This window comes from Bufo bufo, chromosome 6 (assembly GCF_905171765.1).
Source record: "Bufo bufo chromosome 6, aBufBuf1.1, whole genome shotgun sequence".
Lineage (NCBI taxonomy): Eukaryota > Metazoa > Chordata > Amphibia > Anura > Bufonidae > Bufo > Bufo bufo.
This window is the reverse complement of record NC_053394.1, coordinates 152254765-152280832: the sequence shown is the minus strand read 5'-3', so window position 1 is coordinate 152280832 and position 26068 is coordinate 152254765. Positions and strand designations below refer to the sequence as shown.

Sequence of the window (26068 nt, the reverse complement as noted above, 5' to 3'; positions counted from 1 at the left end):
AGAAAAACAGCAAACAGCAGGTGGCGCTATACAGATAGATTTCAGTGAATAACTCTGTGGCTATACTAAATTTTTAATTACATGCAATTACAGTGCATCAGTCTGGAGTCTATGGAGGTTAATTTAGGCTGGGTACAATTAAATTCAACTAGCTGAGTGTTAGATTGGGATGGGTTTTCTGCCTTAAAATCCTCCAGTCGTAAAATAGTAACACGTATGGAGATCTCCAGCTTTGCGCGATTGTTGCCTGTGATGAGGCGAAAACGCAGGACAATGATTAATTTTATAAAAATTTCTGGAAGATGAAAAGGTAGAATCCGATTGGTTGCTATGGGTAACTAAGCCAGGTTTCCTTTACACCAGTTTTGTTTTTTTATCTCCCCCATTGTGTTTGGTTTAACAGTGAATTTCCTGGTGACAGATTCCCTTTAATAAATCTTTATCTGACTCCAGTGCAATCCAAAAGGAGACTCCATTAAATCCAGGAACAACAACATAATAAAATATAAATACCTTTAATCTGTAGATTATCATTATAGTACAAATAAAAACATTAAAATCATTGAACAATACATTAGCGGCCATCTCCTCGCCACCACCAGGGTGTGATGCATCTAGAGGCTGAAGAAGTCTAAGCTGTACAACCACCGTACCTGAAATTATGTATTACAGTAATGCCCTCAACCGCCAGGGTCCTTGGGGACACCTAAGACAGGAGGCTTATTATACAATATATAATGGGGGAGATTTATCAAAACTGGTGTAAAGGAGAACTGGCTTAGCTGCCCATAGCAACCAATCAGATTCCATCTTTCATTTCTCAGAGCTCGTTTGGAAAATGAAAGGTGGATGCTGATTGGTTGCTATGGGCAACTAAGCCAGTTCTCCTTTACACCAGTTTTGATAAATCTCCCCTAGTGTCTCGGCTGTGACCCTAGGTACATACAGGTAACTTGTGGACACCACCTCTGGTCAGTACGTAAAGCAGGACGGCAACCGCCCATCAGTTACAAGGCACCATCTGCCATGACGTACATGCCGAGAGCGCCCTATGTTATTAGAAGCCACTTGAGGCGCTGGAGTCTGATGTGGTGGAATGTTTCATTTTTCGGTAGCGGTGACCAGATTGAATTATCCCCCATACTGGACTTCTGAAAAGAAACCTGCAGTCAGAAAAAATAAAAGTAATATTAATCAATATCAGGTGGTAATACATGCCTATGGACCGTGACGCTATAGTAACTGATAACGCTACACCGTACTGAGGACATATTACTCCGCAGTGTTGCCCACCAGCTCTTGGGGCCTAGGTTTCGCCCTCAGCCCGCTGCCAAGCGTCATTAGTTCCCCAGCTCTGCAGATATTTTCCATGGCCGCTCCCAGCCAATGAACTGCAGGCCTTTGTGGTCAGACGAACCACTGCCATCTCTACCAAAATCCAAGACCCCGGGACAATGGAAAAAGCGGAATGATTTAAAAGAAAGGATTTCTGAATTCTGAGGGAATGAGGTTACGATAATCACTGAGGCTTTGTAAGCTTTAAAACCAGAAACCGGGGGGCTGGGCAGCAATCAGGCCCCCCGCGCTACATGAATGGCTGCGCTGTAATTAAGTGCGGTTCTTCCCAACATTTTCCACAGATGACATCAAACAGAAACAAAAGAGCAAAAGAAATGAAAAGTATGCAGCTCTCTGCGGATCTGACAAAGCAAACGGTTCAGCCAGAGGGATCCCTGCGCTAATCAGACACAGAGGAGTCTCTACCCAAGTTACGGCCTCTGTTACAACCATGAAACTGGGCCCAGTACCTGAGGTCACAGGGTTGAAAATCAGACTGCATGGAGGAAGCATACAGAATCAGAGAGACAATGGCATGGGAGGGGCGTGCACTGACTAGCGGTGGTCACATAGGGATGCCAAGGGCTTTCACTCATTGACAGTTGTCCCAAGTTAGTATCTCACCGGCAAGGCCAGTATTTTAGTGGCCCTGCCGATGCCGGTAATTTTCTACGGCAATATTAATTGCCGGTATTTTCCTACAAGAAGATTCTGTCACCTCGTTTTAGGCTATAAAGATGCGGACGTGCACGGCTAGATCGCCGCTAGCATGTCCGCAATATACCTGTCCTATAGGGCTGTGTGCTTTTATTTAGTTTAAAAAATGATTTTAGAGATATGTAAATGAGCTTTGTAAGGAGCCCAAGGGGCTGCACTAACCTTCCTGGTGCCCAGCCACGCCCCCCATGTCCTCCGAATCTCCTCCTTTCGACACAGTTAGATTGCTGTAATCTCGCGATACACGAGCTCGCGCATGCGCAGTGCCGGTATAGTGTTCCTTCCCTGTGCTGGCATCAGCCCTCAGGGAAGGAACTGCGCATGCGCAAGCTCGCGCATCGCAAGATTACGGCAATCTAACTGTGAAGAAAGGAGGAGATTCGGAGGACGCAGGCGGTGCTGGGCTCCTTACAAAGCTCATTTACATATCTCTAAAATTATTTTTTTAACTAAATAAAAGCACACAGCCCTATAGGACAGGTATATTGCGGACATGCTAGCGGCGATCTAGCCGTGCATGTCCGCATCTCTATAAACGAAAACGAGGTGACAGAATCCCTTTAATTAAAAAAAATAATTGCTCGCGCTGCTGACTGGATGTGCAGGACAGGACCTGCAAGACATTATCACGCTGGAGCGCAGGTCCTGTCCTCCAGTCAGCAAATAGGAGACAAGTGTTTTTTTGTTTTGTTTTTTGCAGAAGCACTGAAGGGGGCACTAATGGGGGCATTAATATTACTGGGGGCAATATTAATGCTGGGGGGGCACTAATGTGGACATTAATATTATTGGAAGCCACAGTATGACTTAAGCCACGCCCCACAGCCACACCCGCTTTGGGGAGTGGCTTAACTTGGCCAGTATTTTTTGTTGGGAAAGGTGGCAACCCTAGTTGTCACCGATAGGATGGGAGAGGCTTGCATTGATGACAGCTAATGAGCAAGTGCTTAACATTGTGTGCAATGTAGGACAACTTGACCTAGATGACAGTATCTCAATAAACATAACTTTTAATCATCACTCTTAAAATAAATTATATGAGCCAAACAAAAAAGGAATTTAAAATAAACTGTTCCCTGTCTATATTGGCTGCGGTGTGCGTGTTCTGTTCTCTCTCCCTACTAGAGGCACTAGATGACTGATAACATATCACACGTTCCCAGTTACTTCACTGGTTCTAGTATGAAGCTGAAACTATCTCCTACAAGTCAGTCATTGTTGTGTGCTGTATAACTGACAATGGCTGAGCTCAATAGGACTGGTGAACAGAGAATCTAAAACCTAGAGACTGCCCCCCGCAAAACACGCACACCGCAGCCAATATAGACAGGGAACTCTTTATTTTCAATTCCCTTTTTGTTTGGCTCACACAATTTATTTGAAGAGTGATGATTAAAAGTTATGTTTTATTGAGATACAATCATCTGGGTCAAGTTGTCCTACATTGCACACAATGTTAAGCACTTGCTCATTAGCGGTCATCATCCGGGTCAAGTTGGTATCCAGCCCGTTTTGTATATGTTGTAAAATATACCTATACCCAGATAGGGTCAGTTTATGTCAAGTGCACAATGTAGGACAAATACTATAAGTAGTAGCTTTATATAATGATATAAAATTGTTACATAAAATTTACAATAAAATGTTCACATAAAGTGTTCACATAAAATTTTGACATAAGAAGCACTGGGGACAATATATAGATCTGGTTATGTGTCTTCCTTATATTGGCTAACTAAATGGATAATAGGCTCTAGGTCAATTCCTATAAGTGCATATAGTGCCAAGATATACAAATAATAAATAATAACAATAAGGTCCTGTGTGGAAAAATCCAGTGTAGAATATCAAAAAATAGATATTCTGCAGAAGGGTGAAAAAAACCTGTGGAAAATAAAAATATCCTGTGGAGGATATGTGTGACAAAAAATAAATATAGATATAATAATCTTTGGTGATTAGTGTTTCAGTGAGATCTTATAAAGACCTAGTGGCAATTCCTCAGATGAGGTAATAATATTGTGTCCATTCAGTGACAATTCCTCTATGCGCCAGAAGATAAGGGTTTAGGTAAGAAGTGGTCGGGTTTTGAAACTGGGGCGTCCCCCTAGTTCTTCAAACCCTCTTACCTTGCCCTTAGTTGTGACTATCCTCTTTGGGGGTGCCACTCTCATAGGCGCTGGGTCTCTTAGTTCTCCCGGGTTGACACAGGATCCAACAATGCAGGAGTTACCTCTCGCCGGTCTCGGCGTTCCACGAGGTTGCTTCCTTGCGTGTCACCAGTCAGGAAGTGATTTCCAGAGTTCGCGTAGTTCCGCGTAGTCTCGCGATGGCTTGATCCAGCTAAGTTTGCACTGGATGTTGTTACAAGCTGTGTGGTAATCTTCCGACGGTTATTGCAATCGGATTCGGATGGGTAATTTTTACTCGCAGGAACCAGCCAGACGCGTTTCGAGGGTCCTCCCTCTTCCTCAGTGGGTATAGTGCGAGTATTACCCTTCTTCCTTATATACTGTGGTTCTCTGAAGTCCCACCCCAATCCGACATGGATTTCACCTGTTCTCATTAGACTGTGTATTATATCCTCAGTGTATAGTACTACCTAAGTGTGTATACATAGACTGCTTGCCTTTGTGATTTTAATAATCTTTATTTCTAAAATACAACTTAAAAGAATATAAAAATATAAATAAATAAAATATATAAGCTATAACTTAGAGATCCCAATCCCTTGGATTTTATTCCTTTCATTAGTCCTTACTTTGTGGATTGGGGATAAGCCATAGTTGGTTGGGTTTTTCTCCATAGGTATTTGCCAATACATGGGAACCGTAGTGTAGGTACCATGATATCTGAAAAACCTGAAGAAATCCATAGAAACCCAAAAATCGCAAAAATCGCATCGAAAACGCATTGCATATCCGAAAAACCGCATATGCGTTTTCAGTGCGTTTTATATGGGAATCAACTCCCACATCCATCTCCATGATTCCCCATCCAATGTAAGGCATCCTCCCTATCAGAAACATCATTAAATGTTATATATTGAATATTCATTATTAAATGACAAATGTTGACGGTATGTTCTCTATTAATGATCTCATAGACATTTATATGTTCCAAATTAATTTTTCATTTTTCATTTGAAGTATAGGGGGAGGGGGGCCCGCCTCCGAGGGGAGATCCTGGTGCTAAATTATAGCCAGCCTCAGGATGTCCCATCAGAGGAAGGCACCCCTCCCCTATGTCTATAAGAAACCAAATATCTCGAAATCTGAGTTTAATCCCCGTGGAAGGAGAGTTTGGAAATCAAAATTTTGCCTAGATTCCTGTCTCGACATCCTAGCAATATGGTCTCCGCCTCGCCAGTGTATATCCACCTTTTCAAAGGCCATGAAGACCATACCCTTTGGGTCTTTGTTGTGACATTGTTTGTAGTGTAGTGACAGGGAGTGCTTTTCATAACCGTTTTTTATATTAGTCACATGTTCTGCCAGCCTTTTTTTCAATGTGCGTTTAGTTCTCCCAATGTATTGTTTCTTACACTGGCATTCTATCATATACAAGATATTCTTTGAGCTGCAGGTCAAAAATTCTTTAATTTTCCACGTAAAGGAGTTTACCCGTGATTGGATTTCAGTGGTCTTCTTAGGAAATGATGTGAGTTTGCAGATTCCACAACTCCCACATCTATAGAAGCCACTCAAATTCAGCCATCCTTGAATAGATGATTTATTCTCTTTAGTTTTATTTTTGACTGATGGTGCTACCTTTAGGGATAAATTTTGAGCTCTGGTATATGTAATTTGGGGGCCATTACCAATCAAAGGGCCTATTAATTTGTCATTCAATAGATGATGCCAGTGCTTCCTCACTATTCCCTCTATTTGTTTGTGTTGTTTATTAAAGGGTAATATGATTCTGAACTGATCTCCTTCTTTATCTTCTTTTGTATTTTCTAAAAAGAAGGTATTTCTGTCTGTGTTTTGTACCTTGGTCAGTGCTTTGTCCAATACATTATTGGGATAATCCTTATCTAAAAAACGCTTTTTCAACATTTGGGCCTCCCTATCAAAATCTGCTTCATCAGTACAATTTCTTTTTATCCTCCTGAATTGTCCCGTTGGGACTTCAAGCAACCATCTAGGTAGATGGCAGCTTGAAAAAAGGATGTAGCTGTTACGGGACACCTCTTTCTGAAATGTGCTGCAAAATAGTTGGTTATCTTGCACCCTGATTGACAAATCTAGGAATTCTATTTTTTCTTCGCTCAGATTTACCGAAAAGCTGAGGCCATAAATATTATTATTCATTCTTTCTAGAAATAGATCAAGATCCTCTCTCGTACCTCTCCAGACAAATAGGATGTCATCGATGAACCTATACCAGAGTACCAGGTCTGCCCCTACCATGTGCCGGATCTGCTCGTCTTCCCATTGCGCCATGAATAAATTTGCGTAACTAGGGGCAAACCTGGTACCCATGGCAGTTCCCCTAGTCTGAAGATAATAATCCTGGTTGTAAGCAAAATAGTTGTGGGTCAAAATAAATTTCACCCCCTCTGCTATAAAATCTATCTGCTTCTCCACAAGATCACTGTGAGTATTCAGTTGGTTTCTTAATGCTTTGATTCCTTGATCATGATTTATGACCGTATACAGGGAACTTACATCTAAAGTCCCCAATATCCAACTTGTCTCATATTTGAGACCCTCCACTATTTGTATGACTTGCGTCGTGTCTCTGATATATGCAAAGTTCTTTTTTACACTTGGTTGTAGGAGTTTGTCTATGTACTCTGACAAATTTGAAGTTAAAGACCCTATGCCAGAGATGATTGGTCTCCCTGGGGGGTTCATTTGATCTTTATGAACTTTCGGGAGACAGTAAATACTGGCATTCTATGCTGGGTCTTAGTGATGTATTTAAATTCATGATCGTTTAGAATACCCCTTTCCCAACCATCTCTGGCATAGTCTATCAGTTCCCCACTATATTCATTTGTGGGGTCTTTCGTCAATCTGGAGTATGTGGTAGTGTCCGATAACTGTCTAAGACATTCTGCTTCATATTTTTGTGTCTCCAGAATGACGATAGCCCCTCCCTTATCAGCAGGTCGTATGATGATATTTTCCGACTTTTGTAATTGTTTTATGGCCTGTATTTCCTGAGTGGTCACATTATTACCTAATCTTCCATTTATATTTAGTTTCCTAATATCTGTTTCCACAGATTTCTTAAATGCTGCCATCTCATGGCCTATCTGCTGTCTTGGGTACAATTGAGGCTGACAAGTAAGATGTACCCAAGACAGCAGATAGGCCATGAGATGGCAGCATTTAAGAAATCTGTGGAAACAGATATTAGGAAACTAAATATAAATGGAAGATTAGGTAATAATGTGACCACTCAGGAAATACAGGCCATAAAACAATTACAAAAGTCGGAAAATATCATCATACGACCTGCTGATAAGGGAGGGGCTATCGTCATTCTGGAGACACAAAAATATGAAGCAGAATGTCTTAGACAGTTATCGGACACTACCACATACTCCAGATTGACGAAAGACCCCACAAATGAATATAGTGGGGAACTGATAGACTATGCCAGAGATGGTTGGGAAAGGGTTATTCTAAACGATCATGAATTTAAATACATCACTAAGACCCAGCATAGAATGCCAGTATTTACTGTCTCCCGAAAGTTCATAAAGATCAAATGAACCCCCCAGGGAGACCAATCATCACTGGCATAGGGTCTTTAACTTCAAATTTGTCAGAGTACATAGACAAACTCCTACAACCAAGTGTAAAAAAGAACTTTGCATATATCAGAGACACGACGCAAGTCATACAAATAGTGGAGGGTCTCAAATATGAGACAAGTTGGATATTGGGGACTTTAGATGTAAGTTCCCTGTATACGGTCATAAATCATGATCAAGGAATCAAAGCATTAAGAAACCAACTGAATACTCACAGTGATCTTGTGGAGAAGCAGATAGATTTTATAGCAGAGGGGGTGAAATTTATTTTGACCCACAACTATTTTGCTTACAACCAGGATTATTATCTTCAGACTAGGGGAACTGCCATGGGTACGAGGTTTGCCCCTAGTTACGCAAATTTATTCATGGCGCAATGGGAAGACGAGCAGATCCGGCACATGGTAGGGGCAGACCTGGTACTCTGGTATAGGTTCATCGATGACATCCTATTTGTCTGGAGAGGTACGAGAGAGGATCTTGATCTATTTCTAGAAAGAATGAATAATAATATTTATGGCCTCAGCTTTTCGGTAAATCTGAGCGAAGAAAAAATAGAATTCCTAGATTTGTCAATCAGGGTGCAAGATAACCAACTATTTTGCAGCACATTTCAGAAAGAGGTGTCCCGTAACAGCTACATCCTTTTTCCAAGCTGCCATCTACCTAGATGGTTGCTTGAAGTCCCAACGGGACAATTCAGGAGGATAAAAAGAAATTGTACTGATGAAGCAGATTTTGATAGGGAGGCCCAAATGTTGAAAAAGCGTTTTTTAGATAAGGATTATCCCAATAATGTATTGGACAAAGCACTGACCAAGGTACAAAACACAGACAGAAATACCTTCTTTTTAGAAAATACAAAAGAAGATAAAGAAGGAGATCAGTTCAGAATCATATTACCCTTTAATAAACAACACAAACAAATAGAGGGAATAGTGAGGAAGCACTGGCATCATCTATTGAATGACAAATTAATAAGCCCTTTGATTGGTAATGGCCCCCAAATTACATATACCAGAGCTCAAAATTTATCCCTAAAGGTAGCACCATCAGTCAAAAATAAAACTAAAGAGAATAAATCATCTATTCAAGGATGGCTGAATTTGAGTGGCTTCTATAGATGTGGGAGTTGTGGAATCTGCAAACTCACATCATTTCCTAAGAAGACCACTGAAATCCAATCACGGGTAAACTCCTTTACGTGGAAAATTAAAGAATTTTTGACCTGCAGCTCAAAGAATATCTTGTATATGATAGAATGCCAGTGTAAGAAACAATACATTGGGAGAACTAAACGCACATTGAAAAAAAGGCTGGCAGAACATGTGACTAATATAAAAAACGGTTATGAAAAGCACTCCCTGTCACTACACTACAAACAATGTCACAACAAAGACCCAAAGGGTATGGTCTTCATGGCCTTTGAAAAGGTGGATATACACTGGCGAGGCGGAGACCATATCGCTAGGATGTCGAGACAGGAATCTAGGCGAATTTTCGATTTCCAAACTCTCCTTCCACGGGGATTAAACTCAGATTTCGAGATATTTGGTTTCTTATAGACATAGGGGAGGGGTGCCTTCCTCTGATGGGACATCCTGAGGCTGGCTATAATTTAGCACCAGGATCTCCCCTCGGAGGCGGGCCCCCCTCCCCCTATACTTCAAATGAAAAATGAAAAATTAATTTGGAACATATATATGTCTATGAGATCATCAATAGAGAACATACCGTCAACATTTGTCATTTAATAATGAATATTCAATATATAACATTTAATGATGTTTCTGATAGGGAGGATGCCTTACATTGGATGGGGAATCATGGAGATGGATGTGGGAGTTGATTCCCATATAAAACGCACTGAAAACGCATATGCGGTTTTTCGGATATGCGATGCGTTTTTTGCGATTTTTGGGTTTCTATGGATTTCTTCAGGTTTTTCAGATATCATGGTACCTACACTACGGTTCCCATGTATTGGCAAATACCTATGGAGAAAAACCCAACCAACTATGGCTTATCCCCAATCCACAAAGTAAGGACTAATGAAAGGAATAAAATCCAAAGGATTGGGATCTCTAAGTTATAGCTTATATATTTTATTTATTTATATTTTTATATTCTTTTAAGTTGTATTTTAGAAATAAAGATTATTAAAATCACAAAGGCAAGCAGTCTTTGTATACACACTTAGGTAGTACTATACACTGAGGATATAATACACAGTCTAATGAGAACAGGTGAAATCCATGTCGGATTGGGGTGGGACTTCAGAGAACCACAGTATATAAGGAAGAAGGGTAATACTCGCACTATACCCACTGAGGAAGAGGGAGGACCCTCGAAACGCGTCTGGCTGGTTCCTGCGAGTAAAAATTACCCATCCGAATCCGATTGCAATAACCGTCGGAAGATTACCACACAGCTTGTAACAACATCCAGTGCAAACTTAGCTGGATCAAGCCATCGCGAGACTACGCGGAACTACGGGAACTCTGGAAATCACTTCCTGACTGGTGACACGCAAGGAAGCAACCTCGTGGAACGCCGAGACCGGCGAGAGGTAACTCCTGCATTGTTGGATCCTGTGTCAACCCGGGAGAACTAAGAGACCCAGCGCCTATGAGAGTGGCACCCCCAAAGAGGATAGTCACAACTAAGGGCAAGGTAAGAGGGTTTGAAGAACTAGGGGGACGCCCCAGTTTCAAAACCCGACCACTTCTTACCTAAACCCTTATCTTCTGGCGCATAGAGGAATTGTCACTGAATGGACACAATATTATTACCTCATCTGAGGAATTGCCACTAGGTCTTTATAAGATCTCACTGAAACACTAATCACCAAAGATTATTATATCTATATTTATTTTTTGTCACACATATCCTCCACAGGATATTTTTATTTTCCACAGGTTTTTTTCACCCTTCTGCAGGATATCTATTTTTTGATATTCTACACTGGATTTTTCCACACAGGACCTTATTGTTATTATTTATTATTTGTATATCTTGGCACTATATGCACTTATAGGAATTGACCTAGAGCCTATTATCCATTTAGTTAGCCAATATAAGGAAGACACATAACCAGATCTATATATTGTCCCCAGTGCTTCTTGTGTCAAAATTTTATGTGAACACTTTATGTGAACATTTTATTGTAAATTTTATGTAACAATTTTATATCATTATATAAAGCTACTACTTATAGACCTGCCAGCTGGTGAGTGCCTGTTTTTATTTACAATTTATATATTTCTCCATGCGGGATGAATAGGTGAATCATCCAAAAAGCAGAGCACCTTAACCACAGTAACAGATACGGGTGAGCCACGATATATATACTGTATATACTAGGACAAATACTCCCATCATCTAGGGATTTCCCACCTGCCCAATACCTGTTAGAACATCCTTCACCTTTTATCTGAGAACAGCTTGTCGATCTCCTGCAGCGACCGTCCTTTGGTTTCCGGAATAAATAGGTAAACAAATATTATGGCCGCGACTCCGATGATGCCGTAGAGCAGAAAGGTCCAGGACAGGCCTATGGACTCTGGAGAGGACAGAGAGCACAATAAACCAGAGACATTGATGGGGGGGGGGGGGGCAATGATGATGTGACAGATACCCCTGCCTGGTGGCTTCTTCCCGTAAATCAGGACCAGAGGCAGGCACAGTCACTTATGTAATGTTTTCTATGGGAAAAGTGGACATTGTAAACTGGCAAAACGGGTCACTAGAACCCCATAATCCTGAAATAAATTGGTCCCAGAGGTGGGTACATAGAGCCTGACTGTCCAGGGTTGCCCGTCGCCTGGGCTGTAGACTGGCTATTGTTTGGCTGGTATTCACTGGCATTGAGCTGAGAAATGTTTGGTTAACTATTTACAGTCTGAAACACAATGATCCCTTGTATTTTACATGGCATGCAATAATGAAGCAGAACTTAGTGCTCCTATATGGAGGCTCCCCTCCACCCTATGCGTACCCCCAATGATATTTTTATTACTGAAGATTTATTTGCTTGCGGTTTATAATCTTCAGTTCCTGTTGTATTACAAATTAACTCTATATATGTTGATAGAGCTTGTGCTTTTATACAGCCAATCTCAACAAGCAGCATCGCATTGTAAAGTGTAGGGGGGGATAAGGGCAGTGGCCTGAGCCACTGATAGGTAAAGTGGAGAATAGACTCTATTAGACACTACAGCAAAGCTGGGGTCACTGGTCACAGCAGTGCCCTAAGGGAGCCGAGCTGCAGTGTAAAGGATAAACGACAGCAGCCTGACCTTGTGTGCAGAGGACCTCGGACTGCAATAGCTTGAGTCTTGGCGCATACCTGCTCACCAATGCAGGAGAGCTCACATTGAGCAGATAAGAAGGACCCTATATAAGTTGGGTTTCTGCAATGACAATACTGTGCTGTGTGACTCACCGATGACATCCAGGAAGGTCAGTGTGATCAGCAGGTTGGTGGCCCAGTTTAAGCTGTTACAGAAGGCAAAGGCTCGACCCCGGATTTCAGTGGGGTAGATCTCACTGAGGACCAGCCAAGTCACTGGAGGAAGACAGAGGGGAAAGGTGTAAGTGTGCGTGTCTTACAGAAAGTGCAGCACTGCTACATGTGGACAATCCCCCATCAATTGTCCATCCCCAGGGTGTGCACATATAGCATAGAAGATTTCCTTATTCGTTTGCACCCCTGCTCTCCATATAAGGTCCATTACTGGGGAGAGAATAATATCCCACATCTGCTTCCTCACCAAGAAGCTACTGACAGATGCGGCCACACACTGAACGATGGGCTGGCACCTTCTAGAAGAGTTGTCTTGAACCCTTCGTGATTTAGTGATGCTTTGTTTAGGGACCATATTCAATACCTATCCTTGCTGTCAGTGAATGAAAACAATTCTTTTTTCAACTATACCTTGATAAGACAGAGATATAGTTTGCTGTGGCTGAGATGGGGCAAACATACAATTGTGGAGCCCCACAAAGGCCCAGTATGTTCATTTGATTGCATGTCATTGACTGTATTAAATGAATTTCATGGCTCATAGTAGCTAGTGAATTGTTAGAAAAACATAAAAGGGTCTCTGTAATGAGCTATTGGTGGTCAAGGGGTCCATGTATGATCTTTGCACAGGGGTCCTCTACTGTCTGTTCACCCTGGTATGGGGGTAACCGACCTGTCACCAGACCTATACACTGAAATATATATGGACAAGAGGGAAATTTGAGCTATAGCTGTGTTTGGGTCCCAGATACAATGTAACAAACCTTTAGCTGTGTGAGTAAGCAGAATGCATCAATCTGAAGTCCAGGCTGTTCAACTCACAAAGGATTGCCTAGATAGGATACAACTGTAACAAGTCCTCAGCTGTGTACAGAATGAGATCAAAATGTGTTTTAAGCCTCTGAATGTTCCTATTCACTGACAGCAAGCAGAAGTCATAAGGAAATGTTCACATGGGCAGAATTTGCAATTGATTCAGCAGTGGAAAAATTGCATTTTTCTGCAGCGTAATCCACATTCAGAACACCATAAACAGCTTTCCATTGACTCCCATGTTAAAAAAAAACCCTCAACCATGTGTTTTATTGAAAAACACTGAAGAGAAGCAGATTTGATGGCGGTATTCATAGAAGTCAATGGGATAGTAGAAATGGCTCACTCAAAAACTCTTTTTAACTCTTATAAATTACTAAGTCCACAACCAAACACAACCAGTTTTCAGCTATTGATTCTACTACTGATCTGCCTCTGATTTCTCTGCTGCAGATTTTGCAGCATGAACCTAGTCTAAAATCATAAGAAACTAAAAATATACCGTATTTTTTACTCTGTAAGATGCACTTTTTCCCCCCAAGGTAGGGGAAAGATGACAGTGTGTCTTACGAAGTGAATACTAATGAGCGCTTCTATTACACACATAAGCGCGCAATATGACCTGACACTGTGCAATGTCAAGTCAGAGCAGCAAGGCCGGAAGAGCTGGATCTCCAGAGTGTCAGCGCTGTGAAGCAAGGGCGGACTGGGAACTTAAAGTGGCCCTGGAAAAAAATACTAAAGGTAGCCCCGTTTTGTAGTCTGGTCCAAATTGATAGAAGGCAGGCCAACAGAAGTAGCCAGCAATTTCATTTTGTGGAACATTATACCACCCCAACAGAGACAAATATCTCAGTCCATCACAAAATACTGCCTCCAGCAGCACAAAATACATCCCCAAAAACTTCCACCGGCCGGCCATAAGGAGGGCTCAAGCTACCATCGGTCCACCGGGAAATTTTTATGCCCAATCCACCCCTGCCGTCAAGAGCAGGAGAGGTAAGTTCCATTATTTTATGTCTAATTTGAGGTCTGATGAGGATTAGGGGTTTGATTGGAAGTACAGTCAGGTCCATAAATATTGGGACATCAACACAATTCTAACATTTTTGGCTCTATACACCACCACAATGGATTTGAAATAATACAAGATGTGCTTTAACTGCAGACTGTCAGCTTTAATATGAGGGTATTTACATCCAAATCAGGTGAACGGTGTAGGAATTACAACAGTTTGCATATGTGCCTCCCACTTGTTAGGGACCAAAAGTAATGGGACAGAATAATAATCATAAATCAAACTTTCACTTTTTAATACTTGGCTGCAAATCCTTTGCAGTCAATTACAGCCTGAAGTCTGGAACGCATAGACATCACCAGACGCTGGGTTTCATCCCTGGTGATGCTCTGCCAGGCCTCTACTGCAACTGTCTTCAGTTCCTGCTTGTTCTTGGGGCATTTTCCCTTCAGTTTTGTCTTCAGCAAGTGAAATACCTGCTCAATCGGATTCAGGTCAGGTGATTGATTTGGTCATTGCATAACATTCCACTTCTTTCCCATAAAAAACTCTTTGGTTGCTTTTGCAGTATGCTTTGGGTCATTGTCCATCTGCACTGTGAAGCGCCGTCCAATGAGTTCTGAAGCATTTGGCTGAATAAGAGCAGATAATATTGCCCGAAACACTTCAGAATTCATCCTGCTGCTTTTGTCAGCAGTCACATCATCAATAAATACAAGAGAACCAGTTCCATTGGCAGCCATACAGTACATGCCCACGCCATGACACTACCACCACCATGCTTCACTGATGAGGTGGTATGCTTAGGATCATGAGCAGTTCCTTTCCTTCTCCATACTCTTCTCTTCTCATCACTCCGATACAAGTTGATCTTGGTCTCATCTGTCCATAGGATGTTGTTCCAGAACTATGAAGGCTTTTTTAGATGTCGCTTGGCAAACTCTAATCTGGCCTTCCTGTTTTTGAGCCTCACCAATGGTTTACATGTTGTGGTGAACCATCTGTATTCACTCTGGTGAAGTCTTCTCTTGATTGTTGACTTTGACACACATAAGGTCCCTGACAAAAGTCTTGTTGCTTGTGTACAAATTGACCTGAAGTGCCGCTAAAATATATTTCTAATCAAGATTTTGTTACAAGAAATGGGTCATTTTAATCCCAACAGCTTTTGTAATAATGTTTCAGTGAAAAACGAAAAAATGACAAAAAGTATTCTAATATTCACAGCTTGGTAAAGCCCATTGAGTAAATTTTTGCCAAGACATAAATGTTTTCGCCTTGTCATATGAGCTTCACCTGTGACTAATAATGGATCAATTAGGTCTCAGGTGTGTATAAAAAGAACCCCAGTACACTAGACCTTCACATCAACTGCAACTAGACCTCTGCAAACATGCCTAAGATTCACCCGGAGACTAAAGTGTTGATTATCAAGAGGCTGAAGACCAGATCCACTGCTGATGTGGCAGACACCTTCAATGTGTCTCAGCGTCAAGTTCCGAGGATAAAAAAAAGATTTGAAGAGACTGGAGACGTTTTGGACAAGGCCAGGTCAGGCCGACCCCGCAAGACAACTGCTCGAGAGGACCGTTTGTTGGCTCGAAAATCCAAGGCCAGCCCATTTTCCACTGCAGCAGAGCTCCACGAGACCTGGTCACCTGATGTCCCTGTGTCAACTAGAACAGTTTGTCGTATTCTGTCTCGAAATGGCCTCCATGGTCGAATCAGTGCCCATAAGCCAGCACTAAACAAAAGACAATTGAAAAACCATGGTGGCATTTGCCAAGGGCCACAGCCTGCGAAAAGGATGGACGCTGGAAAAGTGGCAGAAGGTGGATTTTTCAGATGAATCTTCTGTTGAATTACATCACAGTTGCCGCGAATATTGCAGGAGACCTACTGGAACCCGCATGGAGCCGAGATTTACCCAGAAAACAGTGAAGTTTGGTGGAGGCAAAATCATGGTCTGGGGTTACATCCAGTATGGGGGTGTGCGAGGGATCTGCAGGGTGGAAGGCAACATCAATAGTCTAAAATACCAAGAAATCTTAGCTACCTCTTATATTCCCAACCATAAAAAGGCCAAATTCTGCAGCAGGATGGTGCTCCATCGCATACTTTCATCTCCACATCAAAGTTCCTTAAGGCGAAGAAGATCAAGATGCTCCAGGATTGGCCAGCCCAGTCACCAGACATGAACATCATTAAGCATATGTTGTGTTGGATGAAAGAGGAAGCATGGAAGACGAAACCAAAGAATATTGATGAACTCTGGGAGGCATGCAAGATTGTTTTCTTTGCTATTCCTGATGACTTCATCAATAAATTGTATGAATCCTTGCCAAACTGCATCGATGCTGTCCTTCAAGCTCATGGAAGTCATACAAGATATAAAATTTGGATCTCACAGCACCACTACTTAATTTGCTGACATATTTTTGGATTTGCAGTAAAGTTGTTCTATTTCTGTATAGGCGACAAAACTTTTGTCTTGCCAAAATTTGACCTGTCTTGATTAAATTATAAATCTTTTTTCAGTGAAACTAATTTATTTCAGTGCATTAAACATCATTTGGGAGGGCTTTAGCTTTTCATATGAGCTATTTCTAATACCAATTGATTAATTAAAAGTCTGGTTAATAGCAGGAGTTTCTACAAAATAGAGAAGCGACAAGACTTTTGTCAGGGACTGTACACCTACCTCCTGCAGAGTGTTCTTGATCTGGCCAACTGTTGTGAAGGGTGTTTTCTTCACCAGGTAAAGAATTCTTCGGTCATCCACCACAGTTGTTTTCCGTGGTCTTCCGGGTCTTTTGGAGTTGCTGAGCTCAGCGGTGCGTTCCTTCTTTTTAAGAATGTTCCAAACAGTTGTTTTGGCCACGCCTAATGTTTTTGCAATCTCTGATGGGTTTGTTTTGTTTTTTCAGCCTAATGATGGCTTGCTTCACTGATCGTGACAGCTCTTTGGATCTCATCTTGAGAGTTGACAGCAACAGATTCCAAATGCAAATGGTACACTTGAAATGAACTCTGGACCTTTTATCTGCTCATTGTAATTGGGATAATGAGGGAATAAGACACACCTGGCCATGGAACAACTGAGAAGCCATTTGTAATTGACTGCAAAGGATTTGCAACCAAGTATTAAAAAGTGAAAGTTTGATTTATGATTATTATTCTGTCCCATTACTTTTGGTCCCTTAACAAGTGGGAGGCACATATGCAAACTGTTGTATTTCCTACACCGTTCACCTGATTTGGATGTAAATACCCTCAAATTAAAGCTGACAGTCTGCAGTTAAAGCACATCTTGTTTGTTTCATTTCAAATCCATTGTGGTGGTGTATAGAGCCAAAAATGTTACAATTGTGTCGATGTCCCAATATTTATGGACCTGACTGTATGGTTAACATTGGTGTCTGAGCTGACGTCTGATGAAAAATATTATTTTTCTTATTTTCCCCCTCCAAAACCTATGTGCATCTTATAGAGTGAGAAATACGGTATTTACCTATGCAATGGTAACTGCTTTTTAGTACAATTAGTTTGAAAGACATGTTACCAAATCTGCATTTGGGTTGGATTCACACAGTGTAGCTTTTTAGCCCCATCTAGGAGTGGCTCCCAGGTGATGGAGGCCATAAGGAAAGTTTCGGGATGGCATATAGCATTTCTCTGAAAGTTGGCCGATTTTTTTGTGGCTGTTTTCACTGGTGTTTTTGCCGCATTTGCCAGGTGTTTGATGAAAATCCAATAAGTAATTATGAAATGCATTTTTAGTAGCTTTTTTTCCCTAATTTTTGGGGCATTTTTTGGTTCCACATCATTTTCTCATGCATTTTCCAATAGACTTCTCTAAAGGTAAAAAACAATATGCATGTGAAAAATGAATGGCCCAAAAAATACCTCCCAAAAAAAAAAAACTTACACAAAATGCTGAAGTCCAAAAAAACAGCCACAAAAAAATTGCATGTGAAAGAAGCCTTACACTTCACTACTCAAAAAAACTGCACATAGCCGTTGGTTTCTGCATTTTCTGTGCCAAACCTGACTAATCCACAAATCTCTGTAATTCTTATGCACTTATTTGCTTGGCACTTACTTGGTCCAAATCCAATAGAAAAAGCACTTACAAACGCCATCAAACTCAAGAGAGTAATCCAATTCAAAGCAGTGCGACTGCGCAGCGGCCCAGCTCTCACCAAAGGATCTGTGTGCTTTACTCGCCTCCTGCTGGGTCCAGTCACTCCAGATGTGTAACTGCTAATCATGTCTGAGGTAAAAACCTGCCCTGCCATCTTGGTGTCACTGAGCTGAGCGTGAAGGGACACACGAAGGTCATCAATGGATTCCAGTCTTATGGTTGAGTTTGATAGATGAGAAGATGCATTAACTTGTGCCAGGGACTCACAACTCTTGTAAGGATCCAACTGGATCATAAAACTTGCGCATCCTATTCCGGTTATGGAGATGGTCATTATGACACAGCCGGTGAGAAGTAAAACTCTCCTCCCTGCCTTGTCTGCACAGCTCATGGCTATCAGTGTGGAAATAACTTTGACTACCCCAAGCCCCACAGAGGCCAGCATGGCTGAGGAATTGCTCTGGAATCCAACTGAGCGAAATATGGTGGAGGCATAGTACAGGACATTGGGCTGACCAGTTAATTGTTGGAAAAACACCAGCCCTACCCCCACCAGTGTTCTGGTCCTCATATTGTCTTTAGTGCTAAAGAGATCATGAAAAGAGTACACTTTGTTGGATGAAGAGGTCTTCAGATCTTCCACTTCCTCAAAGTCCTGCAGCTGAATGAGTCCATTGTGGGATTCTCCGTCTGAGGAACTCACTTTAGAAGGTTCAGATGGAAGAAACAGGATACTGATGAATTGTAATAAGGCTGGAGAAATCGCCAAACCGAACATGTATTTCCAGCCAGACAGGAAGTAGTTCACTCCAAAAGAGAGTAGAATGCCCACGGTGATGCCAGTCTCATAAAGGGACACCAGCATGCCACGCTGGTGAGGCTGAACAATCTCAGACACATAGATGCAGCAAGCCATGGAAGAGATGGAGATCGCAAAGCCTATAGTGACACGGCCAACCACCAACCACCAGAAGGATCCAGAAGAGATTAGAATGATGCTGCCGCTCAGCACCACCACATTGCTGGCCAGTATAGAGGTCCGGCGGCCAGAGTGGTCAATAAAGAAGCCACCCACCAGGGAAGCAACCAGGGCCCCCACCAGTACTGCACTCACCAGGACCTCCTGCTGCAAACAGGTGAGAAGAAACTCATTCTTTAGCTGAAGTAGAGCCCCAGAGATAATACCAAGCTCATATCCAAATATTAGGCCGCCAAGAAGTGACACAGTGACCGATAGGAGGAGGGTAATTATTGGGACACCTGGAGAAGGGTAAGAAAATATGATCAGCTGTGAGGTAAGACACTTAGGCCCCTTGCAGACGAGCGTGTCCGGATTAAGTCCGGATGCGTTGCGAATGCGTTCAGTGAAAAATGCGTGATTTCACAGGCAAAGTCATTCAGTTTTGCATGCAACTGCATTCAGTTATTCAGTTTTTAGCGAGTGATAAAAAACAGAATGTATACAAACAACATCTCTTAGCAGCCATCCGTGAAAAACGCATCACATCCGCACTTGCTTGCGAATGCGATGCGATTTTCATGTAGCTCTATTCAGTTCCATGGGGCCAGTGTTGCGTGAAAAAAAACAACCAAAAAAACCCGCAGAATATAGAACGTGCTGTGATTTTCACGCAACGCACAAGTGATGTGTGAAAACCAACGCTCATGTACACAGACCCACTGAAATGAATGGGTCCGGTTTCCGTGTGGGCGGTACGCGTTCGCATCATGCATTGCGTGCGCGCGGAATACTCGCTCGTGTGAAAGGGGCCTTGAGGTCCCATGTAGCAACTGAAAACTGCAAAAACATAATTTTTTTCCTGGGAATTGGTGCAGTCTTACAATGTGTTTTTGTTTGGACTTTAAAAGTAAAAAAATGTCAAAAGAGGTCACATGAAAAAATTCACATTATAAGACTACACTGTTTTACAGTAAAAATGTGTGTCAGTTTTTGAGTACAACACGGCCACACACCCTACTCAATCTGCAACAACCATTTTCTTTCCTCTAGGGCAGTGGTCCCCAACCTTTTTTGCACCAAGGACCAGTTTCATGCAAGACAATTTTCCCAGGGACCGTGTGGGGGGTTCTGGGGCGGGGCTTAGGGGGTGCTGGTCGGCGCTGACGGATTCAAGCGCATAACAAAACACAAGGTGCATATTAAAATATATAACACTATATAACGATGGGGTTAATGGCATCAGGTACATGCTGGAGTAACTTGCTGTTAATATGAGGCACATTGTTTTATCAATTTGGACCTGCCTGTACCTCACATTAATAGTAAGTAACCTCATCATGTGTACCTCACATAAATGGTTAACCCAATGTTGCCCATTATTTTATGAGGTGCTTGGGGGCCACTTACTTTTAATGTGAGGTACATGGGGGTACTAATGCAATAGCACCATCTACCTCAGATTAATAATAAGTGACCCCATCTTCTCAAATTATGGCTACTGGCAAAATTGCGGTTAATGAGTCACATTAACCCCAAATCTTGCTGGCTGCCTGATACATGTTTTTTGCCTGCGTTTATTTTGAGGCAGACTAATAATGGGACAGAGCGCGGGGGACAGAGCGCGGGGGACAGAGCGCGGGGGACAGAGCGCGGGGGACAGTGTGTGGGTACCTGCGCTTTTCAGAGCACTAATGGCTGGGGACTGGGACTGGAGAACACAAGAATCAGGAGGAGGAGGAGGCTGCCGCTGCTGCCGTGCACAAGCTGAGATGGCACAGCGGTAAACCCTCCCCCGTCCCTCCTCCTACTTTAATATTAGACATATTCATTGCTGGCAGTGGTGCGGCGCCTCAGAGCCCGCTGATTGTATTGGGCTCTGCGGCGACCGCATCATGGGAGGGAGGGATTCCCTCCCTCCGTCTCTATTGACTCTGGCCTGATGTGAGTGTCGGACGCACAGTCTGCGCTCCTCTCTCCTCTGCGGCCCGGCAAACTATCTTCCAGGGCCTGGTCCTGGGCCGCGGCCTGGCGTTTGGGGACATGCTCTTTATACTAAGCATGTAAATGTAAGTGTATATCATTTAAAAAGACAATTTCACCTTTTGCTACGATGGAAAGTCCTAATACCGCTGGCAGGTTAAATCTCAACATACTTTATAGCATATACCGTTAAAGTTATCACGCATTACATCAGCGCCACATACAGAAGTCTGCTGGTCACACCATATATATATCATTCAATCACATTCAGAGCTGCAGTCACAGTCCTACTGAATTTATGTTAAAAAGGACTGCCCGACCTCCATCGCAGTTTTACTTATGGCCCCAAACATGCTCAGTCAAAAGAAAAATTAAACGCTAACCTATTCACCAGTAACAAGGGTCCTGTCCCTGCTGCTCCTAGTGCCCAATGGGCCGGAAGTATGACAAACTGTGTAATCACATGCACCACTGCAGCCATTCACTGTCCTCAGTGGTGTCTTGTCATCAAGTGGCACATCACCAATTAAGTCAATGATTGGCTGAAGCGGTGCACATGACATCAGGGGCATTCCTGGGGTCTTAGAATATCTGGGGCCCAGAGTATTTGTAATGCCTCCCAGTGCTTGCAATCCCCCTCACACACACACACAGACGCATAGTGCCCCCAGTACTTGTAATGCTGCCACATAGTGCCCCCAGTGCTTGTAATGCCCCCCCCCCCAATATAGTGCCCACAGTACTTTTAATGCCCTCACATAGTGTCCCCAGTGTTTGCAATGCTCCTCACATAGCTTCCCTAGTACTTGCAATGCTCCTCATAGTCCCCCCAGTACTTGCAATGCTCCTCACATAGTCCCCCCAGTACTTGCAATGCTCCTCACATAGTCCCCCCAGTACTTGCAATGCTCCTCACATAGTCCCCCCAGTACTTGCAATGCTCCTCACATAGTCCCCCCAGTACTTGCAATGCTCCTCACATAGTCCCCCCAGTACTTGCAATGCTCCTCACATAGTCCCCCCAGTACTTGCAATGCTCCTCACATAGTCCCCCCAGTACTTGCAATGCTCCTCACATAGTCCCCCCAGTACTTGCAATGCTCCTCACATAGTCCCCCCAGTACTTGCAATGCTCCTCACATAGTCCCCCCAGTACTTGCAATGCTCCTCACATAGTCCCCCCAGTACTTGCAATGCTCCTCACATAGTTCCCCCAGTACTTGCAATGCTCCTCACATAGTTCCCCCAGTACTTGCAATGCTCCTCACATAGTCCCCCCCCAGTACTTGCAATGCTCCTCACATAGTCCCCCCAGTACTTGCAATGCTCCTCACATAGTCCCCCCAGTACTTGCAATGCTCCTCACATAGTCCCCCCAGTACTTGCAATGCTCCTCACATAGTCCCCCCAGTACTTGCAATGCTCCTCACATAGTCCCCCCAGTACTTGCAATGCTCCTCACATAGTTCCCCCAGTACTTGCAATGCTCCTCACATAGTTCCCCCAGTACTTGCAATGCTCCTCACATAGTCCCCCCCAGTACTTGCAATGCTCCTCACATAGTCCCCCCAGTACTTGCAATGCTCCTCACATAGTCCCCCCAGTACTTGCAATGCTCCTCACAGTGCCCCCAGTACTTGCAATGCTCCTCACATAGTGTCCCCAGTGTTTGCAATGCTCCTCACATGGTCCCCCCCAGTACTTGCAATGCTCCTCACATAGTGCCCCCAGTACTTGTAATGCTGCCACATAGTGCCCCCAGTGCTTGTAATGCCCCCCCCCCCCAATATAGTGCCCACAGTACTTTTAATGCCCTCACATAGTGTCCCCAGTGTTTGCAATGCTCCTCACATAGCCCCCCAGTACTTGCAATGCTCCTCACATAGCCCCCCTAGTACTTGCAATGCTCCTCATATAGCCCCCCAGTACTTGCAATGCTCCTCACATAGTCCCCCCAGTACTTCCAATGCTCCTCACATAGTCCCCCCAGTACTTGCAATGCTCCTCACATAGTCCCCCCAGTACTTTAAATGTCCCCCCACATAGTGCCCTCAGTGCTTGCAATGTAAGAAGTATGAACCAACCACTGGTGTCAAATAACACTCTATGTTAATTCTGGTTGTTACAAGTCATCCCCTATCAAAAGGATATGGGATAACTACCGTATTAGATCATGGGGGTCCTATCACTAGGATCACGAGATATAGTGATCTTGGTTCTGGCACTAAATTGATATAGTTATCTTCGTTCTGGCACTGTATTTATGTAATGATCTTGTTTTTGGCACTGTATTTATGTATTCATCTTGGAACGGATACCATATCTATATAAGCTTGACAGTGAAACTGGTGGCTCAGTGGTTAGCACTGGTGCCTTGCAGCCCTGGGGTCCTAGGTTCCAATCTGACATGGAGTTTGTATGTTCTCCCTGTGTTTGTGTGGGTTTCCTCCAGGCACTCCGGTTTCCGGTTTTCAGGGATCAGCAACCTCCAGTAGTGATGAGCGGCAGGGGCAGTATTCGAATTCATGATATTTCATAGAATATTCGTCATATATTCACGAATTCGAGATTATATTCTTGATTGCGAAAAATCGGCAATGTAATATCCGCATAATGCGCGCGAAATACAGGCGTGGGTCACTTATTTTTCCAGTATAAGTTTCCTGAGACTGGAGAAAATGGTTGGCACGGCAGAACATTACAATAGCTTTATATGCAGATAGAGTGCTCCAATATATTTGCGCTTGCGAATTTTTGGCAATAGTAAGGGGTAGGCAACTTTTATATTGGTTGCTAGGGATGTTGCCAAGCTGTGACAAAGCCTTCTCATTGGCCCACAAGCTAGAAGAAGGGAGGGATGATCACCTGATGTGTACGGTGTTAAAAAAAACTAACAAAAAAAACTAATATTCGATTTTACAAATATATAGCGCTCTATTCTAAATATTTGCAAATTCTCGAAGTGCCGATATTCGCGCTCAACACTAACCTCCAGCACTCCACTTGTACTTAAACTATACCTCCCAGAATTCTCCTTTCACTTGTATGGGAGTTTTTTTTAAGATCAATTGAGTGCATGCTGGGAATTGTAGTTTCACAGCAGCTGGAGGTTGCTGATCTCTGGTGTAAGTGAATAGGCTGTCCGCTTGTATGACTATGCAGATATAGGTCTATAAGTAGGTAATGATGAGTGTTGGTGGGTAGGTACGTACATAGATGTTATTATATCTAGTATGGTGCACACTGTACGAGTCTTACTAAATGTCCCCCAGTTTGTGGTGGAGGAGGGATTTATGTTAATTAGGAATCCTGAATAAATGGATAGCACTGTAACAGCAGATTTGTAAGTGTAATTCTGGATGTTACCATAGTATTAGACATGATGTAAAATAAAGGCAAAGCAGAGGATTATAGATTTATGAGGTACAGAAGAGGAGGGATTTATTGCTATGTACAGTATATGAATAGTATGACATACCCATGCTGAAGTGGCGTCGCCTTCACATTGCGGTTAAACCTGGAAACAATCACGACAAAGGGACAGTGAAAAAGAGATAACGACAGAGTAAGAGCTGAGTCTACAGATGACACCGAACCCACCAGGAGTCAATGAGACAAGACTGAGCTGAGTTGGTGTCCTGGTGTCTATAGGGCGAGGTGTTTGAGGCAGGCTATAGTCAGGTCACTGCTGCCAACATCTATGGAACTGTGAAAGACTGGAGCCCCAGCTCGGCACATACAACTGTATATTAACCCCCTGCAGGGAATAACTAACCAGTGCAGATCCAGCAGCCCCAGTCAACAGTCCTATGTAAGTAAAGTATATCTACACCAAAGTCTAATAGACTTTGGTGTATTTGAGGTCAGTTTTCAGACTGGAGTTGCTGTGCACACATGTGCCAAATTTCAGAAATTGGCGCACAGTTTTAATATATTTGGCACAAGTTCGATGTGGTTTACACCACCTAGGGGGAGCCTGATGTGGAGTTGAGACTTTTTAAAAAGTCGCAAAAATTAAACAAGACATTAAAATGATCTACAAAACAAACTTTGCCTAAATCCCACTCCACTTTTGAAAGGGACGCGAGGTGGTGCAGGAAGCCAAAAGTCACAACATTTTTGCGCAACTAAAAACGTCAACACATGCAACGGTTCTACACCAAAAAACGGACGTAACACATTTGATAATTGCCCCCTTTTGTGTTTCAGCTCATCACTATTTCAAGATCTCTGCTTGCGGTCAGTAATCCAGAACATGTATTGTTTACATTGAGAGGCTAAAAACATGGACAGGATTAAGAGTTTGTTACAACGTACCAGCTCAGCTCACGGGGAGACTGAATACAACTTTAGACAAATATATCCGCTTCAATAAAATACTATGCCTAATAAAATGAGACCAGGACACAAATATGTGGTACACTGTGCTGGGCATACAGTACTACTGCCATTCATAAGGTATCGATTGGTATTGCTAATGGTTAGGTGGCAGATCCAAGGAGTAAACGCAGGTGAGCACTACTTACTGGCACAGGGAAAGCAGGACACAGCACAGGGAGAAGGGAAGTAGGAAGTGGGGAGGACGTGGCAAAGAAAAAAACTTCTCTCCACCCAAGTGCAGGAATTTTAGCAAATTAACTCCTTGCCTCCCTGCTCAGGAGTCTGGACTACTTCCCCCAGGATCACCCTCCGGCTCTGATCTAATTAACTAGGGACATTTCAGCTCTAAATGCTTATTTTCTACAACATTACAAGGTTCTATTTTATTGCTACTAAAAAAAAAAAAAAAAAATTCAATGTGAAAA

The 26068-nt window shown here is 42.8% G+C and overlaps 1 protein-coding gene across 1 annotated transcript; it reads right to left on the bottom strand.

The window, feature by feature from the left end:
* Window positions 1-505: 505 nt before the first annotated feature.
* Window positions 506-25830, bottom strand: SLC2A10 (solute carrier family 2 member 10). Its single transcript, XM_040436526.1, has 6 exons — window positions 25790-25830; window positions 24742-24780; window positions 18281-19582; window positions 12267-12389; window positions 11249-11384; window positions 506-1163 (listed from the first exon to the last, which is right to left on the bottom strand). Exons 2-6 carry the CDS (start codon window positions 24743-24745, stop codon window positions 1058-1060), a joined length of 1671 nt encoding a protein of 556 aa, XP_040292460.1. The 5' UTR covers window positions 24746-24780; window positions 25790-25830; the 3' UTR covers window positions 506-1057.
* Window positions 25831-26068: the final 238 nt, after the last annotated feature.

Bases quoted from the DNA above. Each gene is read 5' to 3' on its own strand.
- SLC2A10 (XM_040436526.1), bottom strand. The intron at 11,385-12,266 runs GTGAGTCACACA...TGTCCTCTCCAG, and splicing joins GACCTTCCTGGATGTCATCG to AGTCCATAGGCCTGTCCTGG. The intron at 1,164-11,248 runs GTGAAGGATGTT...TTCTGACTGCAG, and splicing joins AAGCTGTTCTCAGATAAAAG to GTTTCTTTTCAGAAGTCCAG.